Genomic DNA, 14,814 nt, shown 5'->3' with positions numbered 1-14,814 from the left:
TTTGTAGGGTGTTTGGAATTTGAAAACATTCAGGCTACATGTCCCACCACTTTGTTCCAGATTCAAATGTGGAATGTCAGTAGTGCTGCTGAATTTGGTTATTTAATCACTTTTAATGTCGTGTTATAAAATTAGTTGGTCAAAATAATTGCAAACTAAATACTTTATAACAAAGTTAGAAATTTATTTATGTCATTTTTATCTCCAGTTTCTAGTATGTTGTCAGTGCTGTTCCTTTCTCTTAAAACACCATCAAGCTGATTTCTTGAAACTTTGGTATAGAGGTGCAAAATGTGCAAAGAAAGAATATTGGTATTGCTGATATGGATAATCTTTAAAGCTTTAACTGCACTGGTCCCCATCTAAAATGAGATGGGAAACTTATTAAACGTTATACTTGTTAAAAACCAGATTGATAGCATTGTGACCTGAGCATTCGCATTTCACTCAATGTGATTCGCAGTGGTACAGCCTCACAGAGCTGCTAGCAGGGCCTGCAGGCTCTTTGTTGCATTCGTTAAAGCAGTGGTCCCCAACCTTTTTTGTGCCACGGACTGGTTTAATGTCAGACAAGATTTTCACGGACCGGCCTTTACGACCAAGAAAAAAACGGTGGTATTTTGTAAATATGATGATAAACACAAATTCACTGTGTAATTTTGTAACTTTATTAGCAGCGCCAACAACATTGAGAGTAACGTCGTCCTCTCTGCCCCTTAATGCTCTCTGGTCGCTATGGTAATGCGTAAATATTTCTTTGAAAATAAGACACACAACTACAACACAGGAAAAGACCCAGGGAAACCGAGTTAACGATGAAAACTCTGAAAACCATACATTTCACACCCGAGCTTCAACTCTCCTGGCCCAGTACCAAACGACTCACGGACCGGTACCGGTCCATGGCCCGGGGGTTGGGGACCGCTGCATTATGGAACTCACCAAACACTGTCAAGCCTTCCTTCAAAAACAGTAATGCAAGTGTTCAAAACAAGACAAAGTTTAATAAAAAAAAAAAAAAAAAATTGGGCAAGTGACAAAAAAAGGACAAAATTTGATTCCATGGTGTTTAATTTTTTTTTTTTTTATTAATTTACATTTACAGGTTTCAAGCACTGCAGCTGCAAGTTTGACTTAAGTGTTCTGAACTCATACTCCAGGAAAGGATTCATGTCCAACCAGCAGTAAACACATTAGCACATGAACATTACATTAAACACACTGATACAAACAGATAAAAAGAAATGACAATAATTTATTTGGAAGACCAAAATTAGTTTTTAAATACTATTTTTGAGCAAAACGTTGTTGGTTAATTCTCTTTTTACAAATGAGTGTTCACACTAAGTATGTGCAGTATGTTCCTGTGTTTCAGGGTAAGTCATGACAAATTAAAGTAAACCAGAAATAAAACATCACTGAGGTATATTCAACAACCACATTAAAAATTTCTGACAAAGTGCATGTGCTGGTGAGCTTTTTTCTTTTCCCCACATGGCAATAGTGCACTTCTTACCGGTTACAGTGCCAAAGAGCATGAGGCATCAGATGACTGCTTGATCACTTAAAAGATTTAAGATTTAAGATCATAAATAAATTAAAATGACTTTAGAATTATGAATCATAAACTCCTATAATTTGGCATCGATTTGATCAAGTTTCAAAATATTTTCCTTACTTCAACCAATAATATAATCCTGCCTGTGAAATGTAAACTGGGGAAAAAGTTAGACATTTTCTTTCCTCATATTCAATAAATAAAAAATAATGGAAAAAATACTTATGGCCGCTAATGCTACCCTCAGCCTCCTAGTAGATGCACCTATAGTATAAATTTGAAAATAATTACTTTCTTCTTTGGTTATTGTATTCACGAGATTTTCAGAAAACTTGACTTCTGATCTTGAGGTCATGATCACCGAGGTAATTTAATGATTTTAATGTACTTTGGCTTGTTCAGGAGTGGCTAAGGTAGGTAAGTGGATTGTCTCTAATAGTTAGTAGTTCAACTATGTGCAAATTCCATAAGCAAGGCATGAACTTCATGACGTACACGTTTTTATGACTGAATGAGAAACATATAGCAAAGCGCTTCGTAGAGCCTAGCTAAAATTAAAAAGACAAAGTAGAAGTTCACTGCAATATAATGACATTCAAATGATCCCAACTGCTTGAAATTTCAAGTATCAGCAAGTAACTAAAGCTCCTCAGGGCATGCGCTCCTCTCCATTCTCACCTGCCTGAGCGTCAGCTTCATCGGACACCCTGGATCCAGAACTCTGAAGAAGATGGAATCCAATTAGTCTTTTTAATAATGAAAAGCAGTTTTTAAGTTTCTGCTCAGAGACAACTGACCTGTTGGGCTAACGTCTGCGGTACAGGGTCTGTTTCCTGCACTGGGAGGTGTTTCTTTTCTTCATCACCATCTGACAGCTCAGGCCCTGCACCGTCTTGCGATGGTGGAAACTGTAATCCATTTTGCATGGGTGGAGATGATCCATTCTGGATGTTGAGAGATTAAATCATGAAACTTTTTGAAGGGTCTCATGTCAGTATAACCACAGACTGTGGGGGAGACATTTACCTCTGAGAAATTTGCCTGCGATGATCCACTTGTCTCCTGAACTGGAGGATATTCAGAAGGTATTGGTATTGCAGCATGCCGAGGGCACGGTGAAGGTGGAGGCTTTCCAGAAGACAAAGTGACAGGTGGAGAAGGTGGAGGGGGTGGAGGGGGTTGCTGAACCGAGGCCTAAATGAATGAAGTGCCATTAGAGACAGTCTGATGTGCAGGCAGGCAATTCTGTAACATGAGTCGAGTTACCACAACAGCACCAGTGGGTCTCTGTAGCTGCCACTACTGACAATGATTTCAGGTCTCTATATACTTCTGGTAGTTTAGGAATTTCTTATGACAGGAACGATGTATAATGGGCTATTAGGCTTCTTTAAATATTGTTTATTTCATTCCCAACACTTACAAAACTGAAATGCATTCAATCACCAAGAACAACTGCACAACTTAGCAATGGATATTGTTTGGGTTAGTCATATTCTGAAAAAGAGACCTTAGTGTGGCATATTAAATAATTATGGTAATCTAAATTTGAGCTTAGGTAGGTAAAAATATATGTATGGATGCAATAAGAAAAAATAAAAAACAAAAGCAAAGTATTTGACTTTGAGTCCATCATGGTGGTTGTTTCACAAGTAAGAGAACAAGGAAATAAAATCCACACTTGTTCTCCTGATTTTTGACTCTTTTTATATCAAACAGCACTTAAAAATGTGCACTTTGACACATATGGGACAAAAGGACAAAACAATGCAAAACAACAACAACAAAAACAGGCTAGCAAATAGCAGCTTATCATCAATTTGCCTGGCATTTATAGAAGAACAAGAGTTGGGCAAAACAAGAGGTTGTACTAAATGAAAGACAAAGTCACATGACAAAAGTCATATGAAACATCAGAAAAAATGAACATATAACGCAATAAAGTGGCTCTATAGAGTAAAATCGATCAATTAATTCAACAAAGCAACATGAAACTGAATGAAAATGGCTCAAGTGACATTAAAGTACGACCATAACAGAGGGTAAGAGCAGTACGAGCATATAAAGTGGCTTCGTGTATGTGCACACGGGGTGTGAACACTTTTCTCTCGGAGTTCAGGCCACGGCTGAGAGAAACCAACTCCCCGTGTGTAGCTATGTTTTAGGTCCACACACAGTATGCGCTGTGGAGTGTATATGGTGGCCGTACCGTAACGGAGGCACATTAGACCCAGGCTGTTGTCCCATCATCCCCAGGTTATTGGGGAGGGTGGGACAACTCGGCTGTTTAGCAGATTGCCCGGCCATAATGTGGGCCGGTCCTGCTCGCGTACAACACCTCAATAAAATAATAAATACATACTCAAATAAAAATATAGACCTCAATAAAAGTTCAGCTTGTTAATTGGTGAAAGAAAGATGTGTCGCTCGCTTACCATTGGCCAGCTCTTTATCACAAGAAGGTTAAAAAATGAGACGAAACTTTCTCTCTTCGCGTTCACTTGACAGGTACCAATATATGCCCTTCAGAATAAAAGCGTTATATTTATTTATTTATTCACCCAATGTAGTTATGTCAGAAGCTGAATATTTTATTCATCGTTAAGGACATTATGTGGTTACAGTCTAAGGAGCTTGGAAAGAAAAGCGTCTGGACTTCTTTAAGTGGCTTGAAGACATTTCACCTCTGATCCGAGAAGCTTCTTCAGTTCTAGGGTCAAATGGTGGAGAGTCCCAGATTTAAGAGGGACAATGGACCCCCTAATGATCCTCTACCTAATCACATGAGCTAAGGTGTGAAAATGGGTGTAGGTCACAATCAGCCAAGGTTTCGGGTGAGCTCATTGTGAAACCTAGCCCCACCCTATCATGTGATTTCCTGAGGTCAGATGGCCCAGGATGTGAGTGTGTTAAGGCGTGTGGGAAGGGATCGCAAAACTGGATTGTAGATGGCAGACAGTTGGTGTCGTAAAGCACAGCCTCTGTTCAAAGATGGTCACTCACAGTGGACATAAATGGATTCTTTCAAACCCTCTGTCTTCTCTGTCCAAAATATGTACATTGCTATCCTTGAAAGAGTGACCTTTGTCCTTTAGATGCATATGGAGTTTTTCTGATACACCAGCTACATAGGGGATGGCAATGTTGTTCATGATTTATATTTTACTCTAAATTGTAAAACTATTTTATTTGTTATTCTCTCTGTAGAGCATGTACAAAAGGGTGTAACTATTGCACTGTGTTCTGTGCATCAGATCTTCAGCTCTGCCACTTCCAGCTCAGCTTCCTGTCTTTTTGTTAGTGCTACCATCTCTAAGCTATGCATCACTGCAGGTCTCACTACCATCTTGTAAACCTTCCCTTTCATTTCACTTTGCTGCTATCCTTCTGCTACAAATCACCCTGACAATCATCTTCACCTGCCCCACTCTGCCCATGCAATCTTCTTCACCTCTCCTGTGCACTGTACACTGCTTTGGACGATCCCCCAGGTATCTCAACTACCTTCACTACCTCTGCTCCTTGCATGTTCACTTTTCCACCTGTTTTCCTCTTATTAGCACAAATGTATTCTTTCTGGCTTTTGCTGTTGTTCATTCCTCTTCTCTTCAATGTACATATCCACTTCTCCGGGCTCTCTTTCACTCGCTCCATACTGTCACTACAGATCATGTCGTGTGCAAACATAGTACACAGAGACTCCTGCCTGACCTCATCTGTCAGCATGTCCATCACCACTGTAACCAAGAAAGGGTTTAGATCATTGATGCAATCCCACCCTAACCTTAAGCTTTGACATCACTCCTACTGCACACCTTACCACTGTCCTCATCCATGTCCTGCACCACCCTCACATACTTTTCTGCCACTCTTGACTTTCTTATACAGTACCACAGCTCCGATCTTGGTATACTAACATATGCTTTCTGTAGATCCACAAAGACAGTGCAACTCTTGATCTTGTCTATAATTCTCCATCAACACTTACAGCAAAGCTCGCATCTCTACTTTTAATTTGAAGCTTTTACCGGAAGTTTGATGTTTAGAAAACTTCCTGGTGATATAGTTCCGGCTCGTATTTCTTGTAAACATAGCGTACGGTCGGACACACAGAATTGTTGTCGCTGATACAGTTAAATTTTGTGTTATTATTAAAGCCACGGTATCGCTCAGTGTTGGGCGTTTATCGCGTCCGAACGAGCTGCAGCGCTTCTCCGTAAATAAGGCTCCCCGCCGAATGACAGCTGTCAGCTAAAAGCTAGCCAAGCTAACGTTTAGAGAGAGCGCCGAGTCTGTCAGCATTAGAAAGAAGTGACAGTCTCATGGTGGTCTCATTTCAATGGGGAACTGTCTATTTTCACAAGGTGCGGATGACCTGTCGCTGCTGAACGACTCCGAGGGAGGCAGTCTGCCCGGAGAGCCCCCGCCGCCATACCAAGAGCAGCCCGGGTCTCAGGTGAAATACAGCCCGGGGAGTCCAGAGCATGACCATTTAATTCCCCTACCCTTAAGTCTAATTAGTGGTGTAGGCTGTTATTGCTGTTATCTTAAATTTGGAAACTGAAGTTTGGGCAGCGCAGCTTTCAGGATCAGATTGCACCATGCAGGATTTAAGCTTGAATTAAGTAAATACCACTGTCAAATTACTTCTACAAGCTTTTAGAAACACAGTCATAATTTGTGTTCGGGTCTTATATTTTTTTGAAAAAGGGATAAAACATTGTGCAGTGTATACGCATAATTTGTAATGTGACAATCTTTATCTCGATCCTAAAACATTGGTTCTTTTATCTAGTTCATGTCATCAGCTTATTATCAAGAAAACCAGGAACGTCTTGCTGAGAGGTGACGGTACAAACCTTTGCACCACTTTGTCACGGATATACAAGTCAGGCTGAAACTTGCCGAAATGTATTTAGGGCTTTTTAACATTTAACTTTATAAACAAGTAAACATTTTAAAAAATTACCGATTTTTTGTGTTTGGCTCAACACAACCTGTCTCCTAATAGTGGACCTGAAAATCTAGAAATTATGCAAACACATTATAATGCTTGGAAATGTACACTCAGGGGACACTTTATTAGGTACACCTTATTCGTACTGGGTTGGACCTACTTTTGCTTTCAGAACTGCCTTAAGTCTTTGTGGCATCCAGGTGCTGGAAACATTCCTCAGATATGTTGGTTCATATTGACATGATAGCATCACACAGTTGTTGCAGATTTGTTCGGCTGCCCATCCATGATGGGACTTGCCTGTTCCACCACATGTGGTGCTCTATTGGATTGAGATCTGATGACTGTGGAGGCCATGTGAGTACAGAGAACTTTTGATCAAGAAAGCAGTTTGAGATGAATTGAACTTTGAGGCAAATTACACTGAGGTCATTAAAGGATGGACCTGGTCAGTAACGATACTCAGATAGGCTGTGGTGTTTAAATTATGCCAAGGGCTCTGACATAGACAAGATATTGTGACCCAGAGAACTGTGGCTCAATGGATATGTTCTCTTTTTCAGACCAATCTCTGTAAGCCCTAGAGATGATTGTATGGGGAAATTTCAGTAGATCAGCAGTTTCTGAAGTGCTCAGACCTGCCTGTTACCAACAAATATGCCACAATGTGAAAGGCTGATTGAATATTTGCATTAATGAGCAGTTAAACAGGTGTACCTCATAAAGTGACTGGTGAGCGTATATGCACTTTTTGGCCCTCATAATTGTAAAGATTGTTAGCTTGTAGTCCAGTAATCAGCGCTAGAGGGTTCATTTATTTAGATTGTACCTGTAGAGACAGAATTTGCTTTTGCCGAGTGTTTCAGTCTTGGAAATTTAAAGCATAAGGAACTCTGATATACAGGTGTATCATATTTTAATTTAAAATTTGAATTTAATTTAAATGAAGATGAAGATTTAGGTAATTTAGAAACATATGAAAACACAAGGAAATAAATAAAATATCTTTATCTGGTCCCAGGTTTTCTGATGCTACTGGAAATATAAAATCACCCTTTCAAAGATGACACGAATTGTCTTCTTTTCATTTATTTCAAGGAGCGCACTCATGCTGTGCCAGTGTACCATCCCACCCCAGGCGAGAGCCGTCTGGCCAGTCAGCTGACTGAGGAGGAGCAAGTCCGCATCGCACAGCGCATAGGACTCATCCAGCATCTTCCCAAAGGCATCTTTGATCCAGGCTCTGACGCCTCTGAGAAGAAAGTTAAAGAGTAAGTTTTAAATGGTGGCACTCTCATTTGTTTCAATTTACATATTGCTTGGATTTTTCCCCCCCATTTGATCCTTTAAGAGTTCAGTAATTTGTGAAATGCAGTTACTAATAGTTTATTCAGAAATCTTTGAATAGTTCCACTGTCCAAGAACACAAAGCTTTCGCATCTTGATGCATGCTCAATCATCCAGGTAAGGAAATCCCAAAAAGTTGATTCTGTTCATCTGGACGTAGCGTTTTCAGTGGGAGAAACATTTTGTCACTCATCTAAGGCTACGTCCACACTAGCCCGGATAGATTTGAAAACGGCGTTTTCGTCTGAAAACGCTCCGCGTCCACACTAGCGTTTTCAGTCATTTTCATAGAGTTGTGCGTCCACATTGAAACGGCCGAAAACGCTTACATTCCAGTTCTGCGCATGCGTGAAGCGCAAGAAGATTTGACCTGCCTCATTTCTCTCTGCCACTTATTTACTTTCCGGCTCTTTGAAACGTTGCGGCAGAATGTTGAGGAAAAGCACTGAGTTTTTTAAATGGACTAACAATGAGGTGGAGTTGTTGCTGCGAGTAACACAAAAGTACAAAGTTGCAAAAGCGAGTGAGAGTTAAACAATTTGAAGAAAAGCTATCTAGAGCATGTACAGACTGATATTAATCTTTAATAGGGCTGTCAAAATTCAGAGCAAAGCAGCTATCACAGCAGTGTAAGATGGTGAAAAATATACCCTTCTCGATTCAGAGATGGTCTTTCCCTTTTCACATAAATGGCCTCCTTGACTCCTCTCACAAACTAGCATTCCTCCCTGTCCGGGATGTGTACATCCTCATCATTGAAAGAGAGGCCACTGGCCTGTAAGTGTACATAGACTGCTGAGTCCTGGCCTGACGAGTTAGCTCTTCTGCGGGGACCAAGAATTGGGTCCCCCGGCACAAACAGAGTAATATAGTATAAGTTGTTAAGTGCCAGGAGCATTGCTGTGATTTATACATTGGGGCAACAAAACAACCTCTGGCTAAGGCGATGACAGAGCACAGAAGATGAGTTATCGTATGAGTTATTGATTGTATTTTGAGATGCTTTTTTTGTAATATATCAAAGTCTTTGGGTATTAGTAAATCCTTTCACTTTTTTCCCCTCCAGATGTGTCATCTGCATGTTGGATTTTGAATATGGCGACCCCATTCGGTTTTTGCCCTGCCTTCACATCTACCACGTGGACTGCATCGACCCATGGCTGATGCGTTCCTTCACCTGCCCCTCCTGCATGGAGCCCGTAGATGCAGCCCTGCTGTCTACTTACGAAACCAACTGAGCGGCCCCTGGTGGCTGCTCCTGCCTAAAAGTAATGCACCTTTTTAGCCAAAACTGTCATAGCTTTTCCAACAGATAGATGAGGGGATGTGGCATGATGCAGATGTTTGTTGGGTGCTTGTTAATACACACAAGTAAACAACTGTGTCCTACAGCACATTCTGTAGGCCTGAAATGCACCTAGTCAGACTTGGAAAGCATGCTTTGGCAGAAGGAAGATGTGCCAAATACAACAAATGAAGGAGCTGTACAAGTAGCAAAATATTACTGCACAGTAATTTCACTTTCATATGACTTACACTTATTTTTGCCTTTGTGTTATTTGCACCCTCTTTCAAGATGTGTGATGTGTAACATGTTCTCTAAATGGAGGAAATGCATAATTGTTTTGATCAAGTGGGAATCATTTTCAGAATTTCCAGTGAACACATGAAGTGAAGTAACTGCACTCTCCAAGTAAACTTGTGATCTTGAATGCCACCTAAACACAATACTCTCTACTGAAAAGCATACATCAGTATACATAAAACTTCACAAATCACACTTTCCTGAAGCTATGCCATGAGATAAAATGGCGTCAATTCAGCTTTTGAGCATATTTTGAAAATTACTCCAGTTTTATTTTAGCTGCTTTGACTATATGTGAATGTTTCTGTTGCTTTCCCACAATATGAATCCTCAGCTTTTGCTTTGCCTTAAGTTTGTGCTCTCAACCCGTAGTTTGTCCTCTACAGTCAATAACAAAGACACAATATACCGTGCAATCACCCTTAAAGCACCTTGAGATAAGATGTCTGTCACCTGATACTGTGTAGCTTGTAGATTTCGATAATGGTGTTTTTTCTATGTGTGTATGTTTGCATTTTATGGGTTGTTGGATAGAGATCGTCATGTCGAGCTAACATTGTGAGTTAACCCCCTCAGCTGTAAAATGTAATGTAGTTTCCGCTCCTTTTCTTGTTTGAAGCTTTTGGATTGTGCGCCAGATGCCTTCTAAATGAGCAAGTGATGCATTTCCAAAGCTTCCACATCTGGTAATGGAATGTGATTTTTATGCTTTTGGTGTTGGACATGTGCTGTCAGTTATCGTTGCATAATGCACAAAGATGTGAAGTGGCAAAAACAGAAGCTACAGCAGTAGAAAGGAATGTATCTTCAATGTAAAGCATGATTTCAGTTGTTACACATGGACAGTATGACTGTAAAAGGAAATTTGTGATTTACTGTGCACATACTGTGCCTTTTAAGGTTGAGGTAAGCCAATTTCCTGTGAAGTACAATCATTTATGACATTACTTTTGTTTTTCTTTAGTTGTCCTCTAGGAGGAGGCAGATACCAGCAATGTAGTGATTTGTGTCACGATGAAACAGGCCTAGGATGAAGCCAGAAATGTGATCTGGCTGCTGTTAACAATCAACAGTCATTCTGTCTTTTGATTTATGACTTGTGCTACAAGTGCACAGGTTTTAGGAAATCCATAAAACCACAATAAAAGTGGATACCAAATCTTATACAAGTGTGATGTTTTGTTTCTGCATTAAATATTGTATTGAAACACATTCTCAACCTCTCAGCTGGAGAGGACTTAAGGAACAGACAAAACTGACTTTAATTTATCATGTTTTATATAAATCTTTAGATTCCTTAAGGAACAGAGCATGTATTTATCTCAAACACCATTGCATACGACTGCGTTATAGTCTTCTGTGTTTAACTGAGCACTAAAATAATTTGTTTCCATAAATGACTGATTTGTATTGATAACAGTTAAGCCCACTGAGTATAGACAGTGTGCAACTCTAACACCAAGTGCTCAAGATGTTAAAACTTGACAGTTAATCCCTGAAGTGGATTGGCTGTCTACGCCTTTACATGAAAAGCTTCAAAGAATGTGTCATCAGTGTCACAGCTCAGAATGAGTCAGCCCTCATTTCTTTGCGTTTTCTTAGAAAAACAGAAAATGCACAAACGTAACTGCAAATCAAGTACAGTCAGATAGAAACCGTCAGTACAATTATTATGAGCTTGGAAGTTAATATTGGTATGATCGCCTTTATTCTTCAACATAATCTGAACTCAAATATCTTGTCATTTCTCATAGTCAGGAATAGTTCTCTAGGCTTCTTGAAGGATATTCAAAGCTCTTCTTTTTTTTGTATCTTAGCTGCCTGTTCAAAGGAATCCCACAGTACTTTAACAATGTTGAGGTCTGGTCTGTGGGGAGGCCAATCCAAGAGGGACAGTTCCACTGTGTATTTTTCTACATAGTGCGTTTGCATTGTTTTGCTGATTATAGTGCTGAAAAATGAAGCCGTTGGCAATTAGATGCTTTTCAGACAGTATTACATGGCAGATCAACGTCTGACAGCACTTTGCTGTGTTCATAAATTCATCAGTTTTTACAAGATCCTCAAAGCCACTGGTTGAAATGTAGCCCCAAACCACAAAAGAGCGCCACTGATCACTCATCACTTCTTCAAACCTGATTGCTACTGATTGTCATTCCAGTTTTTGTGTACTTTGACATACCTCAGTCTTTTCGCTTGTTTTGCTTCCTTAGGAATGGCTTCTTCACAGCCACCCTTGCACTGAGACCATTTCTAATGAGGCTTTGGTGAGCAGCAGATGGATCAACTGAAATTCCAGATATATCTCTTATGCCCTATGTGAGGTCTGCTTGAGTTTCTTCCTGTTTTTTAAGGACGTGGCATTTATATGTTGTTCATTTGCTGTAGATAGTTTTTTAATCACGCTATTTCTTCTTTTGTCTTCTTGTTTCCTCATATTGTTTATAGACACATTTCACACCATGCTGAGATACATCAAGCTTCTTTTTAAGGAAATGGGAACAAATTGGTTTCTTTGTTAAGTTGTCTTAACATATAGACACAAAACTGGTTTGTTAGTTAGTCACCTGTTTATGCTTGAATGATCCATGGATCAAAATGAAACTATTTGGGTATGAAAACTGGACTGCAGCCAATGTCCAAAGAAAAATGCTGAAACACCTTTAGAAAGTCTAGAAATGTATGACTCAGGATCACTTTAAAAAAAGACGATAATCGTTATCAGGCAAAATTATTTATGTTTTAAACAAACAGTTTAAACATATCACTCTGGGCTGAGTAAAACTGAAATAAGATTTTTTTTAGCTTGCAACATTTGTTAAGCAGATGTTAGCCTGATGGAGGCAAAAAACACTTAAGCATGCTGTGGGTGGCTTGCCAGCAAGTGAGTTTATTTAGTGTTTAAATCATATAAAAAGGACTTGCTCCCCGCATCCAGACTCTTGTATGACTAAGAGCCAAATGAACAGCAGGCATGTAGTCGGGTGCCAGAACATTAGTGGACATGTCCACCAGCTGGACCCTCAACATCAGCAGAGTAATGCTCATTACTAGAATGAACTTCATGATCACTGTACTAAAGGAGAAAAATTTCACGATACAGTACGATAGAGATATTTTCTTTCTGCAGAATATTTTATTAAAAGGTTCATATATATTTACAGTATTTAAAGCACACATATTGCACATTTTCAACCACACTGGATATCAGTGTAACAGATTCAGAAACTATTACACTTATTGCACGTGTGTGTGAGTGTGAATGGTTCCTATGGATAAATTACATAAATGTTACACAGTATTTTGTGATCTGTACATGTTCTTAAAATCTTACAGTTATAATCAGGTGGGGATTTATCTGCTTTTAGGTTTACAGTACCAAAGCAAAGATTTCAAACCTCAACAGCAACACTTCATTTCACAGTATTTCTTGAGTTTCTTTCTATAAAGCGTACATTCCCACACTGACAGTAGCCAGAGCCACAAACAGTCCCAGGACCATCCTGAGCAGCGAGGAAGTGTAAATGTTTTCTGACGTGTGGAGTGTGCTCGCCTTTACTGTCTTGGACTGTGTCATCGAGCTCTGCAGGTTGTTGTCAGAGACAGTCAGCATCTTCTGTAAATCTTCAAAGACCTGTAACACAAACAACAGAGCATCTATCAGCTGCTGTAGCTAAATATCAGTAAGTGTAAGAGCTAATCAGCTGCCCTCTGAGTGGCACTTTTGCTTTACGGTCACACCTTCTTACCTGAATGTTGAACTCAAAGGCCCTGACAGCCTCCTCCAGCACACCGTTCCTCTCCTCCTCTGTCAGCTCCACACTGTTCATTCGGCTGCGATAGAGCTGTTTGAACAGGTTGGGGCTGGACACCCCAGGGAAGGCAAAGAAGGACAGACCATCACCATTTTTCAGATCCATGGACTTCTGAGCGATCCGACCAAGAACCTGTCCGCCAGACAGGTCACCCAGATACCGGGTGTAAGCATGGGCAAGCAGGAATTCAGGGTTTTCTTTGCCAATCTAAAAAATGGTAATGGAGCGTTAATTGACCATCACCTAGCAGAGATAGAAACATGCATGTGATTCATGGAAGATTAAATAAAACATACCTGTCTGAGCCTGTGGCTGTATCTTTTAGTGGCTGCAGGAATGACAATCTTCTTTCTCCAGTCCTGACCATAGAAGTATTCCAGATCTTTTTCAATGGACTTCAGCCTGGCCAGTTCAGCAGGAAAGTAAATAGGTGCAACGCTCGGATGGTCCGAGTTCCTGTCCATCTCTTCCTCCAAAGCCTGGTAGATCTCATACAGCGAACACAGGAGGAACTGAAGAAGAAGAGACACAAAGCCATTAAATCTTGGTATCGACCCCCACAAAAGTAAGATTTTTTAAACAATTGTGCTGTCCTTTTTTTAATATTACCTTATATTGCGGAAGCGTGACCTTTCCCCTCTGGAAGCTCAGCATCAGTTCTGTGTTTTCTGCTCTAACGTGACTCTCCTTAGTCACTTTTCTTATTTGTTCAGACAAGTCCCTGAGAAAAGAAATTGATCACAATTAGAAGAGAAAGCCAACATTTAATGTATTGCAGCTAAGGAAAAGGCAGTGACACAAGGCTAAGAGCAGTAATCATTAGAAAACATGTAGGGCAAATATGTGCATCCAAAGTAAATTTCCATTATGAAAACATATTGTGATTAGAAATGTTTATGTAGCTCATAAGCTTCCCAAACATATTCTGCTACTTGAGATATGTGTTGGATGTCACAGAGCTGATTGAAAACTAAATCTATCCCCAGACATTAAAAGAAAAATGTGCATGGAGCGGAAAAGAAGATTTCGATTCTTAATAAAATCACAGCAGCTCAGTCTAACCTGTCAGTCATCTGCTCTGCTGCTGTATGCGTCTTCTTCTCGGTTTCCATTGTGCCCCTGAAAAAACAGTAAAGGACAGTAAAGATGTCAGAGAGGTACTTTAACAGAGCATAAATCATTTTCTGATATTTTTTTAACACTGTGGATTAAGGGATATAAATCGACAAAAGGTTGTCAAATTTAAAGTATGATATTTCGTTTGACTCACCAGTAAGAATGAAGTCTGATCTGTGCCCTTAGTTTCTCTCTGGATGTCCAGTGCAGTTGTGTGCTCTGCTGGCTTTCACGCTTCTCTTTATACGGTCTGCTTCAGTCTCCTCCTCCCACCACCAGCTCAACACAAACAGGAACTCAGCCTCAACAAAAAAAACTGGGCTAAACATGACACGGCAACTTCAGCAACAATAGTAGGAGGGGACCAGGAGTTAACATGATACGGCAACTTTGAGAATAGCACGGAAAACTGCTGAGGGAAGGACTACCAGAGTGT

The 14,814-nt window shown here is 40.0% G+C and overlaps 3 protein-coding genes across 3 annotated transcripts; 1 reads left to right on the top strand and 2 right to left on the bottom strand.

Moving 5' to 3' along the window:
- Positions 1–1,068: 1,068 nt before the first annotated feature.
- Positions 1,069–4,073, bottom strand: LOC102777443 (uncharacterized). The gene is made up of 4 exons (XM_006787407.3): positions 3,994–4,073; positions 2,585–2,752; positions 2,356–2,502; positions 1,069–2,279 (listed from the first exon to the last, which is right to left on the bottom strand). Exons 1-4 carry the CDS (start codon positions 3,994–3,996, stop codon positions 2,208–2,210), a joined length of 390 nt encoding a protein of 129 aa, XP_006787470.2. The 5' UTR covers positions 3,997–4,073; the 3' UTR covers positions 1,069–2,207.
- Positions 4,074–5,609: 1,536 nt separating this feature from the next.
- Positions 5,610–10,616, top strand: rnf11a (ring finger protein 11a). Its single transcript, XM_006787406.2, has 3 exons — positions 5,610–6,014; positions 7,614–7,786; positions 8,929–10,616. Exons 1-3 carry the CDS (start codon positions 5,898–5,900, stop codon positions 9,098–9,100), a joined length of 462 nt encoding a protein of 153 aa, XP_006787469.1. The 5' UTR covers positions 5,610–5,897; the 3' UTR covers positions 9,101–10,616.
- A 1,947-nt stretch (positions 10,617–12,563) lies between these two features.
- Positions 12,564–14,657, bottom strand: hmox1b (heme oxygenase 1b). Its single transcript, XM_006787405.3, has 6 exons — positions 14,533–14,657; positions 14,325–14,381; positions 13,872–13,983; positions 13,559–13,774; positions 13,197–13,469; positions 12,564–13,081 (listed from the first exon to the last, which is right to left on the bottom strand). Exons 2-6 carry the CDS (start codon positions 14,372–14,374, stop codon positions 12,890–12,892), a joined length of 843 nt encoding a protein of 280 aa, XP_006787468.2. The 5' UTR covers positions 14,375–14,381; positions 14,533–14,657; the 3' UTR covers positions 12,564–12,889.
- Between the last annotated feature and the right edge of the window lie 157 nt (positions 14,658–14,814).

This window comes from Neolamprologus brichardi, chromosome 6 (assembly GCF_056152115.1).
Source record: "Neolamprologus brichardi isolate AB-2024 chromosome 6, ASM5615211v1, whole genome shotgun sequence".
Taxonomy (NCBI): domain Eukaryota; kingdom Metazoa; phylum Chordata; class Actinopteri; order Cichliformes; family Cichlidae; genus Neolamprologus; species Neolamprologus brichardi.
Note: the sequence above shows the minus strand (reverse complement) of the source record. Positions and strands in the feature narration are given on the sequence as shown.

Excerpts from the sequence above, each read along its gene's own strand:
- hmox1b (XM_006787405.3), bottom strand. The coding sequence starts at position 14,374 with ATGGAAACCGAGAAGAAGACGCATACAGCAGCAGAGCAGATGACTGAC. Across the intron at positions 13,984-14,324 it reads GCAGAGCAGATGACTGACAG|GGACTTGTCTGAACAAATAA; the intron begins GTTAGACTGAGC and ends TTCTTTTCTCAG. Across the intron at positions 13,082-13,196 it reads CCTTTGAGTTCAACATTCAG|GTCTTTGAAGATTTACAGAA; the intron begins GTAAGAAGGTGT and ends TTTGTGTTACAG.
- LOC102777443 (XM_006787407.3), bottom strand. Across the intron at positions 2,503-2,584 it reads CGCAGGCAAATTTCTCAGAG|AATGGATCATCTCCACCCAT; the intron begins GTAAATGTCTCC and ends CTCAACATCCAG. Across the intron at positions 2,280-2,355 it reads CGCAGACGTTAGCCCAACAG|AGTTCTGGATCCAGGGTGTC; the intron begins GTCAGTTGTCTC and ends CATCTTCTTCAG.
- rnf11a (XM_006787406.2), top strand. The coding sequence starts at position 5,898 with ATGGGGAACTGTCTATTTTCACAAGGTGCGGATGACCTGTCGCTGCTG. Across the intron at positions 6,015-7,613 it reads AAGAGCAGCCCGGGTCTCAG|GAGCGCACTCATGCTGTGCC; the intron begins GTGAAATACAGC and ends ATTTATTTCAAG. Across the intron at positions 7,787-8,928 it reads TCTGAGAAGAAAGTTAAAGA|ATGTGTCATCTGCATGTTGG; the intron begins GTAAGTTTTAAA and ends TTTCCCCTCCAG.